Source organism: Lontra canadensis, unplaced genomic scaffold, assembly GCF_010015895.1.
Source record: "Lontra canadensis isolate GAN:19392208 unplaced genomic scaffold, GSC_riverotter_1.0 scaffold110, whole genome shotgun sequence".
Taxonomy (NCBI): domain Eukaryota; kingdom Metazoa; phylum Chordata; class Mammalia; order Carnivora; family Mustelidae; genus Lontra; species Lontra canadensis.
The window spans coordinates 4,072,784-4,091,790 of NW_022631104.1; the positions used below are offsets into that span (position 1 = coordinate 4,072,784).

The window sequence follows — 19,007 nt, forward strand, 5'->3', positions numbered from 1 at the left end:
TTCTGGGTGTGTAAAATGGGAATGGCACAGGAGACCATCTCATGCTTGTTATGAAGACCAAAGAAGTTCATCGATGTGGTTCTCAGTGTAATCGTATGTAGTGAGTGGATCCAGACCCCAAATCCTATCTACCTAAAACCCTTCTTCCAGGAGGTCCCAAAGGATAAACACGCATGGTCCAGCACTGGCAAATATATGCTATAATTGGCCCAAATATTTTTACAAACACCCTTGTCCCCAAGGCACTTGGGCTGGCTTGGACAATACAGAGCCACGCCGACTTTCTTGGCGCCTCTTGTGGAGACTCTAAGTGGCTCAAAGCTTCTTTGGCCCTTCTCCCAAGGCTCAACTTCTAACTGCTCTCTTAGGGTGGGAGTCCAAACCCATGGTCAGAACTGCTCTAGTCCTCCCATGGTGGGTCCACTCAGGAGACGCTGGGGCATCTGGGAAACCAAACAGAGGGCGGCACTCCCAGAGACACAAACAGGGAGCCCACAAATCCTTAGACACCACTTTCCATGCAGACTGAGAGCCTGCACCCTGCTATTTTCTGCCCTGCCCCCACCCCAAGGCCACCACGTACCACTGGGGCTTTCCCCATGCTCCAGACCCACAGCACCCCTCTAGTAGCTTTCCATTCCAGCTGCTTGTAAGGATCACCCAACAGTCAGCCGAAAGCTTGGACTCCCGAGGCCCTCCACTGGGTATTCAGACTCAGTAAGTGTGGAATGGAGCCTGCCACATGGACTTCTTATAGACTTCCCCCAAGAGATTCTGATACACAGAGTGCGGGACCACTGGCTGAGTCACATGCTCTAGTGAAATAAATGGCATTTTCCACTTGGGCCATGGCAGCTGTGTTTCTAAGCAGCCCCAGTATCCCCTCCTGCAGGATCTCCTTTGGAGTTACCCAAGATGGTGGTTTCCAAACTTTCCTGATCACGCATCTTTCTCAGTAAAGAAATTCTGAGCACGCCCCTCATCGTATATATACATGATCTGTTGAACTGAGATAGACATTATAAAATACAATAAAAAATAGAAAATTATAGAGGATAGATAAAAAATCAATACATGGAACTTTAATTATCTTTCTTTATTGTGTTTTCTTCTAATGCCAAATGGATTGTTTTGCGTAGCCCCAAAGTGTGCATACCTCATTGGGGGCTGTGATCTAGGGAAGCCTAAATCAAGATACTGGGGGGGACTTTCACGGCTGAGCAATGATTCAGGACAGCTGTTTTGGGGGGAGAAGGAATAACTTGTCTGATATATAAAACCTATCGGGAAAGGTTCTTTTTCCCTTCCTACACCCTTGTTCAAGGATAAAGCTTGAAAAGAGGAACCTGGGTGCATGGCCCACCTTGAGGCCTCCCTGGGTAAAACACCTCATTTTGGCCAGTTTGCCATCACCTGCGGACTTATCAGTGTTCCCAAGTGGCTGAGACTTTGGAGGGCTGACTAATGTCAGCTAAACTCACAAGAAACTGATGTATAAACTTATCAGTGTTCCCAAGTGGCTGAGACTTTGGAGGGCTGACTAATGTCAGCTAAACTCACAAGAGACTGATGTATAAACCAGATTGTACAATTGTTCATTCTTCGAGGCTGTGAAAGTCTGGGGTCTGGTGAGGTTTCCTTCCAGTGCCTGCACTCTTAGCACACTTGGCAACAAAGAATTCAGAAACTCAAAGCAGTCATCAGAATGTTGCTGGCGATCACATCCTCAATGCAGAGAGGTTGGTATGAAAGATCATTGACCATGAGAAACACCACTTCCCTATCTATAATGCCACCTGCCTGGTGAAATCAGGGTTCATTCCCCAGGGTCTCCCCGGGGCTGCTTCTTTGTGATCCCCCCGATTTTGGTTGGCATCTGTTTTCTGTTGACTTACCCTTTCTCCAGAGTATAGTACAATGGATTAGCTTATGCTCATTAATTAGAAAAAAATGGGGCCCTGTCTCTAAGGACACACCAGGCCACCTTATTTTTCTGCCCAGGCTGGCAAATCCTACAGCATCAATGAGTGCATTTGCCTATTTTTCTCTGCAAGCAGTGCTAATACTCACATTTCTACATTCCGTCACCCCAGTGGGTCACCTGCCCACCTCCCCCCAACCAGCCCACCAGCTCACACTGCCCTCTTCTACCTCCTGGTCCCCCTCCAGTTCTGTTTTCCTTTGTCACCCCCTGCTAGGGTGAGGAGGAAGGGGTGATGGGTGCTGGTGCATTTTGTCCAAACTCTGGTAGAAACAGGCCTTGCCTCCCCCTCTCCCTGATTTTGAGGACTTGAAGAATGTAGCTCTCAAGATTTGGCACCCTCTCCCGCGAGTATATTTTAGAAAAGTTTAAATTAAATATATCTAGGTCTTGCCAAATATATCTAGTCTCTAGGGGTCTGGAGAACCTCCTATAGTCCTAGGCCTGTCTCTGGGTTTTCACCATTCCACCTGCCTGGCCCAGAGTGGGAGAGCCACGCCAGGCCCCTGGAACGAGGACACGCAGGAACCAATGATGCTCAGTGTGGCAAGAGTTGTCTGTTCTTTGGGGCTCCCAGAATCCAGGCGGCTGTCCGCCTCCAGAACCAGTCTTAACATCCCATGCGGTGCATTGGACAGAGCTCTAGATGAATTTATAAAGGAGAATAATTTCTTAGCTCGCTGAACCCCAGAGCCCTTTCTGAAAAGACTTTCTGGTCTACGGCCATACCACCCTGAACGCACCCGATCTCATCTGAAAAGACTTTCTGGTGGGCAACCAAAAACGAAAGAGGTCACAAAGGGAAGGAAAATCGATCAAAGTCACTGAGGTTGTAAGCAACCTAAAGGCAAAGATGACTTCTTTTTAAGAACAGGGATGACTAACTACTATCCATCATTCATCAGGCATCAGAAACCATTATTCTCAGCACTTGCCACCTATGATGTAATCTTTCCAATGACACTGTCCATTGTATTATCATTGATAATTTTTAATTGTTTCAGCACTTCATGTTATAGCATTAGTAGTATAATCCTCATTTTTACAGATGAGAGGTTAAATAATTTGCCCAAAGCCCCATGGCAAGTAAGTGGTCATGTCAGGATTTGAACCCAGGCCCGGATATTGTCGCTACGCTCTACTGCCTTTGACTGCAGCCCCTTGTCTCCCACTGCACTGTCTCATGCTCCATAAATATTTGTTGGATTGCTGAATGACTGCCATAAACCAAACAATTTAAACAGATGACTATAGATGAAAAATAAGCATAAATACAGTTCATATGAGTAAACGCCATAGATATTTATGGATTTTCCATCTGAACAAGGACACGCATAGTGTTATGTCTAAGGAGAAGTTAGAATGAGATCAGGAATGGGGAATCCCTTCACATCCATCTGGAGAGCTGGCGGTTATGAAAACGGCCCAAAGCCTCATCAAAAGATGGTCACTCTTTAAAAAAAAATCATCTCACACTAAATGTGGGATTCTGGCACATGAAAAGGACATTAAGTGGGAAAATTGGTGAAATCCAAGTGGAATTGAGTATAATTATTCGTCACGTGCCAATTTGGCTTCTTTGTCTTGACAAGCGTACCATGGTTATGCAAGATTTAACATTAGGGAAACAGAGGAAAGCCTATGTGGGAACTCTCCATACTCTGCTTGCTACTTTTCTGCAGATCCAAAATTATCCCCAAATAAAGAGCTTATTCAAACACATAATGTCATAGCATGGTCCCAAGAATTAATTGATGGTAAGATGTGCATCTGTATCTAAGTATGGAAGGATGTGTCGTTGAAACCCAGATAACCCAGAGCAAGGGTTGCAAACTCAGGCACTTGCAGAGGCCAAGCCAGGAACACAAGGTGAGGTTTTTCGTTTCTTTGAGGACCTTACACTTGAATGGCTCTCACGAATGTAGGATCCGTACTAAACACTTTCTCTTGCACACAGTTAAACCTTCCTGAAGGTGGTGCCCATGAGCTGCTGACGTTCCTATCTCTTTAATTCCAGGGGTTCAGTGGTGATGGCGGGGGGGAGGGCGGGTGGTAGGCGCAGGGGAAGACTTCTCCAAATCTGGCCCTTTAAGACAGTGATTCAAGCTAAAAAGTCATTAGGGATTAAACTTTTTTTCCCCCAGCGCGTATATACAAGACAGTAGCTTTGTTTGTACCCTGGGTATGAGTCACTTTTGCTAATGCAGGTAGTTTTAAATTAAGAAGCAGCTCAATAGTGAAACAGCAGTCATTCCCAAATGTGGCTGCCTATCAGAATCCCATGGGGAACTCCTTAAAAATTCACATTCCCAGGACCCAGTAGCCCGAAGTTTTGACTCAGGAGGTTGACACTGGGGCCAAGGGAGCAAGCTAGCTATATCTATTTACTATCTTTTATTATCTGTTATCTATCTATCTATCATCCACCCATCCATCCATCTCACCAACTGTCTCTCCATCTACCTAACCATCCATCAATCCATCCATCCATCATCTATCGTCCATCCACCCATCCATCTGTCCATCTCTCCATCTATCCATCCATCCATCTCTCCATGTCTCTCCATCTATCTAGCTATCCATCCATTTATCATCTATCCAACCATCCATATATCTTTCCATCTGTCTATCTAGCCATCCATCCATATATCCATCTATCATCTATCTATCCATCCATCCATCTCTCCATCTATCTCTCCATCCATCCATCCATCTCTCCATCTGTCTATCTAGCCATCCATCCATCTATCCATCTATCATCTATCTATCCATCCATCCATCTCTCCATCTGTCTCTCCATCCATCCATCCATCCATCCATCCATCCATCTCTCCATCTATCTATCCATCCATCCATCTCTCCGTCTTTCAATCTCTCTATCTCTCTATTCATCTATCTATCATCTACCCATCTTTTTAAATTCCTTAAGGAAACCAAATGGTAAACCATGTTTGGAACCACCGGTATGCGATATGGAATGTTTGTGCTCCAGTTGCGCACTTTGCATGTGGGTGGTACAAAGGAATGTTTGTCTTTTTTATGTAGAGTGTATACAACAGCAAGCTTCCACACAACACCCTTTATGAGGAAGATCAGTTTCTCATTTCCTGCAGCCCTTGCCATTTTGGGGCTGAGGGGCAGCATGGGGACTGACAGTCGAGCTCGGCATGGAGTGTGCAGGGTGTGAGTGTGAAGTCACAAGACTCACTTCCAGTGGATTTGCCCCTTAGTGGTTATGTGACCCCAGACACATCATTTGCTTACCCTTCCCAGGTTCAGTAAAGCACTGATATTGGAAGTCCTGAAAAGAGAAAAAACCTGCCAGCCGGATAATAGAAAATCTGTCAAACCCAGGAGGGTGTGGTGTCCTAGGGTGTCGTTCAGGCACATGGAAATCTATCCATCAGTCAAAACACTAAGATCTAGAGGCATCTCATAATCTATATAGGAGAATTCACCCATCCATTCATTATTTACTCATTCATTCATTCAATTCATGTTTTCTGAGCATCTCCCAAGAGTCCGGTATAAGGGTACGTCAGCAAACAAGACCACACTGGCCATTGAGGCATTCACTATGTCACCAAGGAGACAAACTGGAAGGTCAGCCATGTATCAGGATGGTAAGAGCTACAAGAAAGTCATGCGCAGAAGAGCAGGAAACATCACCTATTCCCAACGTGGCCCTGGTGACAATTTTTTGGTTGTTGTTTGCAGATTGGCAAAGTCAACACTGGTCCTCATTCCTCTGCTGGGTGTTCATGAGATTCTCTTCTCTTTCGTCACTGATGACCAAGTGGAAGGATTTTCAAAACTTATACGACTCTTCATTCAGCTGACTCTGAGCTCCTTCCATGTAAGTAGGCATCTGAACCAGGATCCCTTTGCTTTGGAGAAACCCAAGTGCCCTTGACCCAAACAGGCTGAGAATTGAGAAAGCCCACAGATGGGGAAAAAAGCTGTTGTGGTGGCAGGCTCTATGGCATTACGGTCTTCGGCATGAGAAGGGTGTGTAGACCGAAAGTGTTGCCTTGATCCTGCCAGCATGACTCAGTGACTATGAAGGGAAAAGTGGTCTGTTTCCTGGGCTGTAATAGTTGGTGTGACTCACAATCATATTAATGGTGAATGTCAACAAGAAGCCTTTTATTTTGTGCCTATTTTTGCTGGGTTCTCTGCAGGGCTTTGTGCACAGTGAACATTGTCTATGCTTCAGGTGACATATTTGGAACACAATACAACTTGGGAGGATCTAGCGCGTGGAGACCAGGAGCCTCTTGAAGCTTGACAGTTGTGTCAAGATGTGTGGAAGGGAGCTGAAACTAGAACCAGGAGGCCAGCTGTGGTTCCTGGACCTGGGTGTTTTGGTTATCCATTCCTTAAATAGTTATCCATTACCTAGTAGCTTATATGACAGTAATTTATATTATTCCTCCTTATTCTGGGGACCAGAAATTCAGGTGGGCATAGTAAGAATGGCTCACCTCTGCTCCACGCGATGCCTGCTGGAGCCAAAATTTCCAAGGTGCGTCACTACTCTTACGTCTGATGCCTGAGCTGAGAAGGCTTACATGGCTGGGGCTGGCTGGAGTGGAATGATTTGGGTCAGATTTCTGGGGCTTCATTTCTCACTGCCAGCTACATCCTTCAGCTCCATACTATCTTAGGGCCTCTCCCTCACTGCAGGGTCCTCCTCTGTCCTACAGGGGAGCTCAACTTCTTACATGGCAGTTCAGAGTTCCCAAGAAAGCAGGAGCTTCCAGGCCTTCTAAATGCCTAGGCCTGAAAGTCACACAGTGATACTTCTGCTGCATTCTAAAACTTTAAAGCAAATCCCAGGGGTGCCTGCCGGGCTCAGTCAGTTAAGCATCTGACTCTTGATTTCAGCTCAGGTCATGATCTCAGAGTTGTGACATCGAGCCCCGTATCAGGCCCCATGCTGCGTGTAGAGCCTGCTTGAGATTCTCTCTCCCTCTTTCCACCCCCTCCCCCAAATTAAAGGAAATCCCAGACCCAGCCTGGACAGAAGGAGAGAACACACAAGGGAAAAAAATACATGGCTCAGTAGCAAAGGCCATGAATGCAAGAGACCACTGCAAACAGTGTCAGCTACAGAGGCCCCATACGGTGGTAACTTTGGGGCTAATGATCTTAAAATGCTAGAATAGGGCAGGACTTATGGAATGGAGGAGAGAGACACTTGGCCAATCCCCTCCCCGAAAAGCAGCAATAAAATCGCCCAGAATTGTCAACAGCAATGACTTGAGGGCCCTGGAAACCAGACAAAGGCATACAAAAGGTTGTGAAGAACTTATTTATTTATTCAAGAAACATGATTAAATCTGAGTAAGAACAGTGGGGTCTGTTGGTGTAGCCTGGAATGCCCTTGTCCCAACCTCTTCTCCATCAGTGAGGAAGTTCTAGTAAAAACTAGCAGCTTCACTGCCGAAAGGGGCTGACTTGATGTAGATCCATCAGAGAGCAGAAAAAGCCCACACCCCGGCCATTGTCAGACACAGTAGTGATCTCATTGGCAAAGAATCGAGGAATGAAAATGTCACAGCCTGAGATGGTGATCCTGGCGGGGTGGGGGATGGGGAGATACAGCCCGGCAAGCTAGTCAGAAGTTTAACAAGTGGGATTTGAGGAATGAGACACCTGTCATGGGCCGTGATCATCTCTCACATACCTCTCTGGTGGGCTGGAGGCTTGTGTATATGTGCAAGGTTGCTTACACACTCAGGAAGGACGAGAGGAATAGCCACGCATCGCTGGCTGAACACAAGTTCCTGCACACACACACACCCGGGAAACGCAGGAGGTGGAAAGTAAAAGCCACAGAAGACTTATAAACTGTTTGAACTTGGAATGGGTCCCTGAAACCATGCACAGATCCATTGTCAAAGAGTCTGGAAGCCTTACTGGTTTAAGGTGGTTGAGTACAACTTCTGACCCATCATTGACTAATCGTTAAGCTATTGTAAACAGGGGCGGGAATTCAGACTTAAACACAAAACCAAAAATTCTTGAAATGAGCACAGACAACAGTGACTGTGCACTACAGGGGAGAAAAATTTCACAGAGCTAGTGGCCCAGGCAAATTACTAAACAAACACCAGCAACCACCCAGGGACTGGGGAGTAGGAGATCAGATTGTAAAACGTCTGGTTTTGAACAAGAAAAGAGAAATTTATGAGATATGCAGGGAAACAGAAAAGTGTGACCTATCATTAGGAAAAAGAAAAGCAGTCAATTGAAAATCCCTGAGAGGTCTCTTAGCAGACAAAGAATTTCAAAGAAGCTATTATAAATATGTTCAGGAGGGCTCTGCGGGCTCAGCTGGTGGAGCGTGTGACTCTCATCTCAAGGCTGTGAAGTCGGGCCCCCTGGTGGGTGTAGAGATTACTTAAAAATAAAATTCTTAAAAAATATATGTTCAGGGAAACCTGGGTGGTTCAGTGGGTTAAGCCTCTGCCTTCAGCTCAGGTCATGATCTCAGGGTCCTGGGATCGAGCCCCACATAGGGCTCTCTGCTCAGCAGGGAGCCTGCTTCCCCCTCTTTCTCTGCCTGCCTCTCTGCCTCCTTGTGATCTCTGTCTGTCAAATAAATAAATAAAATCTTAAAAAAATATGTTCAAAGGATGAAAGCAACCATGTTTAAGGAATTAAAGTATGATAAAGTTTCATTGATTAGGAAATCTCAGTACAGAGAGAGAAATTATAAAATAAGAACCAATCTGGAAAAATTCTGGAGTTGCAAAGTACAATAATGGAAATGAAAGCTCTGGCTGGCTCAGTCGGTGAAGCGTCTGCCTTCAGCTCAGGTCATGATCCCAGGGGTCCTGGGATCAAGTCCCGTGTCTGGCTCCCTGCTCAGCTGGGAGCCTGCTTCTCCCTCTCCCTCTTCTGATCCCCCTGCTTGTGCTCATGCTCTCTCTCTCTCTCTCTCTCTCTCAATCTCTCTCTCTCAAATAAATAAAGTCTTAAAAAAAAAAAGAAAAAATAATCAGCCTATCAGACTCCCCTGGCAAGAGAGCTTATTTCCGTCCTCCCACTGATCGCTATGTGACAAACTATCCCAAAGCATCATGCCTTAAAGCAGGAACCGTGTTATCTTTAATGAGTCTATAAGCTGGACCACCCGGACTCAGCGGAGCAATACTTTTGATACCTGCAATTCTTGAATGGGGTTGCAAACATCTGAAAGCTCAAATGAGAACATCTTTGGGAACATCCCATCTTTGGGAACATCCCAAATGACTCATTCCCATGGCTGGACATTGACCTAAGCTGTTGGCTGGCGCTCAGCTGAGGTGCTCAATCACAGAATCTTGGTTCTCCTCCACGTGGCCTCTCCTTCTACCTTGGGTATCTCACAGCCTGGCAGCCAGAACCTCAGAGCCTCCCCAGACCAGCGTTCTAAGAGGGAAAAGATAGAAGCTTCCAACCCTCTTATGGCACAGGCTAGGAAGTCCCAGAATGTCGCTTCCACCATGTCCTGGTAGAAGGAGTCAAAAGGTCATCCCAGATTCATGGGGAGGGAAAACAAGGTCCACTGCTTCATGTGAGGTTAGCATATGCCTACAGGGAGGGGAGAGATCCCGGGGGTTATTTCTGGAGACTGCCCCCCCCCCCAACCGCTGCCTGCCATGCTGGATCCTTCAGTCCTGCAGCTAGAGCTCCGCCCACCACCATGCACCACAGAAGAACGTGAGGACCCAGGGTTTGCTCTGCAGACTGAGCCAGGAAACACACCGACAGAGCCTATGCATGGACAGAAGCCTCCTACCTTCTCAGCACCCCTGCCCTCCTCCCCTTCATGCCACCAAGCCAAGCATGCATGGGCAGAAGCGTGGGAGCATATCCGGTGAGTCATATCTCAGTGCATCAGCAGGAATTGGCACGGACCCCAGGCTGCCTCTCCTTGCTGCTCGGAGGCTCCTTCACTCTTCCAAGTGCTTAGAGAATTTCACTGTCAAGGGATCTTTGGAGAAGACTGCCAAGGAGGTGGTGACACAGGGAGTGAGAGCCACCTGTTCTGTGGGACCACTCCCTTCACACTCCCTTTATCTAGAATCAGCATTACCCAGACTCCAGGAGCCTCCTAAAACAGTGAACCAAGAACCTAAAGGAGTAAAAAAAAAACACGTTTGTGATGTGGAATCCTCTTTTAGCCAACTCATTCGTGGGGATCCTGACACATGAGAGCTACTCCTTCCACTCTCTACTCCTTTGCCCAGAGGCAAAGAGAACCCACACTTCTGATGGTCCATAGAGGCTGGAAACCTCCAGTGAGACTGTCTGTGTGACAGTGGTAAACCCGCACCACCCTGCCCCTGATCAGGAGCTTTCACCATGGAATAAAGGATGCATAAGAGAAAGAAAACCCTGTGCTGGTGGGCAGAATTCAAACATGGGACTGAGGCCAGGATAGCCAGCTTGCAAGATCTCAAGCTTCCGTTAGAGCATAAGAATTTCCCCCCAGGACAACATGGAACTCCTTTACAATTTCAGCTCCTTTCCCAGTACCAAACCTCCCTTACTGGCCACAGGGGGTGAGAGAAACGTGATCAAGAGAGATGGGGGAGTCCGCCTGCCCTGTGACCTTCACTCTTCAGTTGGAAATGTGTCCTTTCTTTGTGAGTCCTGGCATTTCACGAGGTTCCTCCCACAGACACTCAAGGGCTTGGGTCCTGCACACATATGGAGCCCCAGTACCTTAGACACACAGCCCAGGGGCCACAGTTGTTCACGTCATGGGGGATGTCATGGCACGTGGGTTAGCACAGCTGCGTATCACATCAGGAAGCAGAGGAGTCAGGAAACACTGGAAGACAAACATTGGCTAGAGCAGCTTTGATTCCAGACTCCTGGCAGTTGACAGTGCATCCAGAAAAATCTTTCCCACACCAAGAAGAGTATCCCCCTACTTCACCTTCCCCAACACAGGTGTTTTGAGAATGGAAATGGATAAAGATGCCAGGCTTGGTGGGGCGGGGGCGGGGAGGGACCTCTAAGAACCCAAGTTGACCAATAATAACAATATAATTGTGGGGCCACAGAGAATATAATCAGAGAGCTCACAGCTCACGGTGACTGGAGGGGCTTCCAAAAATTGAGTGGTTGGGAAAGACCTCTCTTTGAGGTGATATTTGAGCTAAGACTTGGATTTTGAGAAATCAGTTAGGCAAAGATGTAAAGGAAGAATTGTCCAGAAGACAGCACGAAGGGACCTCAGTAAGCAATGAATTGTGCTACTTCGCCACCTGGTACTCATGGCCTTGTAGAGTCCCAGCCGACACGGACTAGGGCTGACCTGCGTGACTGTTGAGGTATTGTGGACATGAAGGTGTGAGGCTTTTGGTTCTAGCTTACACCTAGCTTCCTTGGATCACCTGCTCTGGGAGAAGCCAGCTCCCATGTCCCCGGACACTCATACAGCCCTGTGGGGGAGACTGAGGCCTCCCACCACCAACCAGCACCAAGGTGGCAGGCATGGGAGCCATCTTGGAGGCAAGTCAAGCCTTCAGAACATGGATGCTCTAGCCAGTGTTTTGTCCGCAATGTGAACTCAAATTGGCCCTGCTTGGGTCCCATGCCCATTTGGGCTGATTGTGCTGGTGATGGCCATCCTAGGACATGGGGACCATGACTGACAGCCCTGCTAGAAGCCCAGGGAGTAGGGCAGGATCAGCTCCCAAAAGGAAAGGATGCAATTCAAGCAAAAATTTAGCCAGCTAGATGGACCAGTAGAAACGGGACAGTGTCTTGTACAGTATTGGATAATTGGATGACGAATATAGGGTCTTAGGGATTTAATGATCATTAACTGATAAACATCTGAGCAAGCACCTCGCTTGGTGCTTGGTGGGGATCAAAGTCAGAAGAGATCCCAGTGAAGTCCAAGTTAACGTAACCAGTGTGACCAACTCTAGTTCGTGCTAGCAATGTCATTGCCTGCCTGTTCCCCAGGGCTGCTAGGATGGGGCGGGCCTTTGCACCTTGCAGGCCACTCCCAGACAAGTCTCCTCCTGAGTCACACCACCTCCTCCTTTCCTTGCAGGGATTACTCGTGGCCTTGCAGTATTGCTTTGCCAATGGAGAGGTACGTCTCCGGAGCCACCCTCCAGGTCCTGGTGAGACTGGGGCTAGCATCCTGCTGCTCCCGGAGGTTTCTGGTTATGTGATTGGGGGGGGGCGTGTAGTGACTGGGGCAAATAGGCACTGTGACCCCCCAGTAGGGAGAGCAGGAAGCAGCCCAGATGGCCCAGAGAAGGTGTCGGGATGCGTCAAAGGGTCTCAGAACCCAGCCTGAGAGCATTAAGTGTCCCAGACAGACCTGCTTGAACTTTGGAGTCCAAAAATCTGGACTCCGGCCGTTCCTCACCCACTGTAGCTCTTTGGGGCTCAGTTTCCTTATCTGTAAAATGGGAATAATGGCTGTCCCTGCCGTATAGTGTGGCCTTGGGCTTGCAGGGCTCCTGGTGAGGGCCCAGGACCTGCTAACTATGGTGACTTCTGTTATTATGATTATTATTATGACCAGTTCTCTGCTCTCCTGGAAAGAGGCTTGAAAGGGAGAAGGCACGTGGCTTCCACCTGGCTTTAGGAGTGGGTGATATTTCCAACCCCCTTTCACCCACCAGAATGTTAACTTCTGGACAGCAAAACCCTCTTCCCTCCTGCTCACTGCTGCCACCCCTGTCTTCCGGCGGGGGGGCGACCTGTCCACTAGGCAGGTGTCCCTTGCCGCCCGCAGCACAGTAACCTGCCCTCTTCTCCCTCCGCAGGTGAAGGCAGAGCTGCGGAAGCACTGGGTCCGCTTCCTGCTCGCCCGCCACTCAGGCTGCAGGGCCTGGGTCCTGGAGAAGAACTTCCGATTCCTGGGGAAATGTCCCAAGAAGCTGTCCCAGGCGGACGGCACAGGGACGCTCCAGAAGCTGCAGACCTCATCGGGCGGTGATGGGCAGCTCCTGCACCTGTCCGTGCATGGCCTCGGAGGGCGGGGCGCCCGGGCCCCGAGGGGACACCCAGCCTGGCCAAGGGGCAGCAGCGTATCCGAGAGCAGCGAGGGGGACTTCACCCTGACCCACACCATGGAGGAGATTCTCGAAGAGAGTGAGATCTAGGCTGGAGGCCCACCGCCCTGGCTCTGCTCCCTGGTGATAGGGGACAGTGCACAGTCATCAGTCTCCCCCACGCACCATGCCCATTTTGTCAGGAAGGTCATGCCCAGGTGTCTCATGCTTCAGACCCAGCGTGGACGGTGCTATGGAGGCTGAGCAGGGCCTGGGGGATTAGGGTCAGGTTCAGTGACTGAGACAGCACAGCCGGGAGCGAGGGAAAACCACAGAAAGAACATTCCAGGGAAACACGCGTTAATGCCTGGGAGTGTCGCTTTTAGAGTGTGCAAAATGCATGTGGAGGTGGGCAGGTCCGTTGCCATGGGACTAGATCCTGCCTTAAATCAGAGGGAGGGGAAGGTAGGGGACTCACAAGTCTGGTTGCCAGGTTTAGCAGTTAAAATACACAATGCTCAATTACATTGGTATTGCCGATACAAGAATAATCTTATTGTAGAAGTATTTCCCATGGGGTATGCATTATCTGTAATTTGAATTAAGTCCTATGTGGGGAATTTCACCTGGAAACTCCATGGTCAAGGACACGCCACTCCAGGGCAGGCACTAGGGTGAGGCAAGTGAGGAACTCGGTTTGGGTACCAGATTTAAAACAGCACCGGGAAAAAAAAAAAAATAACAACAACCCATTGTCGAGATAGGTAATATTTTTAACACGACATTTTAAACACTAAAATCCACAAGCTACCGCAGATGGGCCATTTCTAAAGATAACTTTTTATTAGAACAAGGCCAGGGTGAGGGTAAGACCAGCGAGGTGAGCTCAGGCAAAGGCAGAGTCTGATCCTGACTTTATTGAAAATGTTGTTATCTCACCCATCATGGACTTCTGGGCGTGAATTTCTATTATTTCGACGATTGCGCCAAAATATGATTTCTCTTGGTGATTGCGTGTTTTGGCCCTCTCCCCGCCCCAAGTCCCAGCTCTGTTTTCCCAAAGGAGAAACCGAAGCAGAAGCATTAGGCAAGTGACCAAGCAAAATTTTATTTCGGTGCCCAGGTTATCCCTAGTTAAAACATTGAAGTACGTGTCCTTCTAATTTCTCCTTGTTCTCAATGTCCCTGCCTTTACCAGCCAGGTCCGTTAGCTCCTAGAGATCTAGGGTCTTGCTGTGTTCTTAGACTGCATCCAGCGTAACGGGTCCAGAGTCGGTGCTCAGCACACACTTGTCAGTGACACAGGACAGAGATGTCTTCAGGAACATCTGATGCTGTCCAGGGTCCATTACCTGGCCTCAGGCGATGGAACTTTTTTTTTTTTTTAACCCCAAAGCATCTGTAAATATATAATATAATCCTCCCCACTCATCACTCGGTAAATGGGGGTGGCGTGCACACACACATAGAAACACACACACACCGCTTGCTCTTGTCTTGCTAAACATTAAAATAACAAGTTTATTTAACTTGGTTTGTATTGGGTGATTCTTTGACACATGTTTTGCACTGCTGCTAAAGGTCTCTTTTGCCCTGGAGTACCTGGTGCGCTGTACTCCGACAGGACTGGAAGAAAGGGCTGTGGCACTAAGCCTCCTTGGGGACAGAGGTCGGAGGTCAAAAGGGCAGGAGGTAAATGTCTCCCCTCATCTCAACCACCGTCTCAATCATTCACTCTGCTTGTTGCTTTGAAGATCTGGCCTAGCGGGTCTCAATCCTGGCATGACAATCCCCTGAGGAACTTTCTAGAAACACTGACACCTAGGCCTGAGCCAGAGATTCTGAACGGAATTGGTCTGAAGGAGCCTGGGTGTTGGTATTTTTATAAACTCTTGAGTGATTCTGTTCTTTTTTTTTTTTTTCCCGTGGTAAAATAGATGTAACACAAAATTTTCCATTTTAACCATTTTTAAGTCTACAGTTCAGCGGCATTGAGTGCATCCACACTGTTGTCCAACCATCTCCAGAACTTTCTCACCTTCCCAAACTGAAACTCTGTCCCCATTAAACACCAACACCCCATGTCCCCACCCCAGCCCCTTGCCACCGCCATTGTACTTCCTGCCTCCTTGTGTGACGACCCTAGACGCATTACATAAGTGGAATCACATAATATTTGTCTTTTTGTGACTGGCTTATCTCCCTCAGAGCAGTGCTCTCAAGGTTCATCTGTGTTGAAGCACATACTAGAACTTCCTTTCTATGGCAGAGTAATATTCCATCGTAGGGATAAAATTTTCCATCCATTCACCAATTGGTGGACACTTGGGTCACTTCCCCCATTTTAGCTACTGTGAATAATGCCACTGTGAGCAAGAGTGTGCAAAAGATTCTGTTTGAGCCTCTATTTTCAATTCTTAGGGCAAATAGACGTCTAGAAGGAGAACGGCTGAGTCATACGGTCCTTTTGTTTACCACTGTGAGGAACCACCAAGCTGTTCTCCTCACCAGCGGTGCCATTTTGTATTCCCACCAAGGATGCATAAGGGTTCCAATTTATCCGTGTCTCCTTGCCAACGCTTACTTTCTACTTTTTTGATAATCACCATTCTAACGGGTATGATGTGATAGCTAGGGTAGTTTTAATTTGAGTTTCTTTGGTACTAAAAATATTAAGTGTCTTTTCATGTGATCATTGACCATTGACCTGTCTTCTCTGGAGAACTGTTTATTCAAGCTCTTTGCCCATTTTTAAAAATCAGGTTCTATGAGTATTTGTTGTGGTTGAGCTGTTGAATTTCTTTGATTATTCTGGATTTTAATTCCTTATCAGATATATAATTTGCAAATATTTCCTTCTATTGTATAAGCTGTCTCTTCACTCTCTTGATGACAAAAGCTTTTGGTCATGACGAGGTCCAATTTGTCTGTTGGTTTTCTATTGCCTGTGTTTCAGGGCCATAGCCACCTGACTAGTTTTCATAAGTGACCAGGGTTGAAGACATCAGAGAAAATTTCTAGGTGAAACCCCCCTCACCCCCCGCCAAAAAAACTCACAATGCTCTGAAGTCCAAATAATCAGGTCTTTCCACCTGTGACATATATAGCTCAGAAATTCTACCCTAAAAACAGACTTGATTCTCACAACTCTGAGTGATAATCGATATAGGTGTGTTTGGTCCAGTTTTGCGGAGGTTTTTAGTTTAGTTTTGTTTCTTGAAGGGTGGGCATCCCAACTGAGCCTTCCCTGGGCTCATCTGATAAATCTGTGTGGCCTCCAAGGGACAGAAATGGAGGTGGAGTGGGCAGTATAGTGTCTGTGTCCCCATGTGGCTCCATGGACAGGGTCTGAGCCCTCGTGAGCAAAGGGAAGCCGCGGATGACATCTAAAAGAGCCATTGCCGGGAGACAATGACAAAAGCTCTTTCTGTGACACATGGCGCTCCCCGTAGTCAAAACCATAAATTATAACCGAGAAGGTTCACCAGGAGCCCAGCACATAGCTCAGGCACTTCAGAAATACCGTAGCCTCAGTTGTGGTGAGAATGTGTTGTCTGGTATAACAATGGCACCTGGCATTGATGGACCTACAGGTGACTCTGTTGGGGACACCACCTAGGATTGCTAAGACATACCAAGGGGTCACTGCACAAGAGGCTGGATCCTGGGAGAGCAGTTTGGGTTACTGCTCTTGAACAGACCCATTTCCACCCTGGAGCTTACACCTGCGTGAGGAAGCAGAAGTTCAGACATGAAATGTCTTCCCCCAAGGTCCCTAGAATGGACCTCTATTTTTACAATCTATTCCTTTTATACTAATAGTATCCAAACTTTCCTCTTGGGAAACTCACATCTCCTGACTCCCAGTTCATGATGTTTGAGCTGTCTCAACTCCACCCTCAGCCCCAAGGCTGGCCACAAAAATCTGCTTAGCCAATGACAGCAGGACCTCCGCCTGGCATCAGATATTGGGATGGGCACATCACCAATGAGAGCCACTGAGAGATGGTCTCTCACCAACGAGAGAGCCAATGAGAGCCAATAAGCCAATGAGAGCCCAACTCTGGCTGGGACTCTCAACAGAAAGCCATTTATTTTTTTCTTTTCTTTCTTTTTTTTTTTTTTGCTGATGCTGGAACCATGAAGAAGTAAGCCTGCATCTGCTGGTGGCCATCTTGCCAGAACCATAAGAGCCTGCCTGACAATGGAGCCACCATGGCAGAGAGCAGGACCAGGAAATGGAGAGGAACCCTGAGATGTTGTTGGAGCCCCTCAATTAAGCCAGACCTAAAGCTAGTGCTACTCCTGGGATTTCTTTTCCATGAGTCGATAAATTCCTATCTGTGCCATAGCAGTTTGTGTTGGGTCTTCTGTCCCTTGGATCCGGAAGAGTCCTGATGACAAAGCTCAACACCACCTCCACGTCCCTCTCTTCAGTCTAGTTGGACTTTGCACTGCTTCTGGATTCTCTGAGCTTTTTCCCACAGAGTACCCTAGAGCTGTATAGGCCCGAGTGGCCCTGCCACCCCAAACTAACAGAAGACATGCTAGTCGCATTAGCACTGCTGAGCTCTCCACTGGACCTAGAAGATCCAGTGGCCCCTTTATGTCTCTCGTTGAACCATAGACCCACAATGTTATTATGCAGTGTCTCTGCTTTCAAACTCAAACCAGTGGGGAGGAGGAAGGGGGATCACCCCCAACACTCACAAGTGGAGACTCCCCTGCCTCGGGGAGGGGGGGCGGTTGCATATAGCTCAGTGAAGTGTCTGGGACCTCCGTATATTTTTCTGACCTCCTTTTGGAACTTAAGGCTGGAGAGTAGGTGGGCCTTCACAACAATGAGAACAGGGATATTGAGAGCCCACTGGGGACGTTCCAAGGTGTCCCAGGCTCTGGAGCTCTGACAAGGTGATGTAGGCCAGTGGGCAGCCCTGGCCCACCTTTGCTTATTATCTGGCTCACCCTGGGGAAACTACTTGCTGTCTCTGGGTCTCCTTTTCCTCACCTTTAAAATGAGCACCCCCACCTCTCCCACCATATTAAACCTGAACCTGCCATTACCGCCTGAAACCAGGGATCCTCCCTGACCTTCCCATTTTGGTAGATGGCATTTCTACTCACCCAGCACCCGGACCACACACACCTGTGCCATCCCGCTCCTCCCTCCTCCTCCTGCAGCCTTTCAGGAAGATGCTACTTTCTAAGTATCTCCAGAGCCATCCCACTCTCTCTAGTCTGCCCCCCCCCCTCCACTGAGGACCCCTGGGGTGATTATAAAAGCTAATCCCCAGGTTCCCTGCTCCCAGCCTTTCCTCTCTGACTTATTTCCATCACGAACAGAAGTCCCTCCTACTTCAAACCCTATAATGGTATCCACTATCCCCACGAGGAACCCCCATCTTTCCAGGGGCTGCAGAAAAGCCTGGCATGGTCTGGTCCCTGCTTACTTTCTAGAAGTAGCTCACAGCTGGCTCTCCCCCCTCCCTCAGCTCCTTCCTAGGCTCCTCCCTCGCTCTCCCGCCTGACCGGCCTTCTACCCTAGAACTGGGCATGCTCGTTCCTGCTTCAGGGTCTCTGTGTGGCTGCCCTCTGGGTCACCGTACTCCCCGCCCCCCACCCCCCCCATGCGCAGTCCACTGGGCCTTAATTTCGGTGTATCCGGGAACACCTTCCCTTTCCCTCTGAAGGAGCCAGCCCCTCCCGCAGCGCTTGGCACATCTCCAGGGTCACCACACCGCCTGGAGTGGCTTCTTCTAGGTCCACGGTCTCCCCAGCCCCCACCCCATGCAGCCTCCAGTCTCCACCTCGATCCCACCACCCTGGCCTATGACTGCAGGGGCAATTCATCCTCGTCTCTGAGGCTGAGCCATCAGAAAACATCTCCTTTTCCAGTTCAAGAACGACCGGTCAGCTGGGTGCCCAGCTCCTCTCGCATTTATTGGAAACTGCTTACCCAGCAACCCACAAAGGAGCTTACACGGGGGTGATACTGAGGACTCCTGTGA

At 48.3% G+C, this 19,007-nt stretch overlaps 1 protein-coding gene across 1 annotated transcript in view; it reads left to right on the forward strand.

The window, feature by feature from the left end:
* The window catches only part of GLP2R (glucagon like peptide 2 receptor), a 42,372-nt gene extending 29,108 nt beyond the window's left edge, over positions 1 to 13,264 (forward strand). The window contains exons 11-13 of the mRNA XM_032839850.1: positions 5,699 to 5,837; positions 12,045 to 12,086; positions 12,772 to 13,264. Coding sequence (XP_032695741.1) covers positions 5,699 to 5,837; positions 12,045 to 12,086; positions 12,772 to 13,110 — 520 coding nt within the window. The 3' untranslated portion in view covers positions 13,111 to 13,264. The remainder of the gene's footprint in view (positions 1 to 5,698; positions 5,838 to 12,044; positions 12,087 to 12,771) is intronic.
* The last annotated feature ends 5,743 nt before the right edge of the window (positions 13,265 to 19,007 follow it).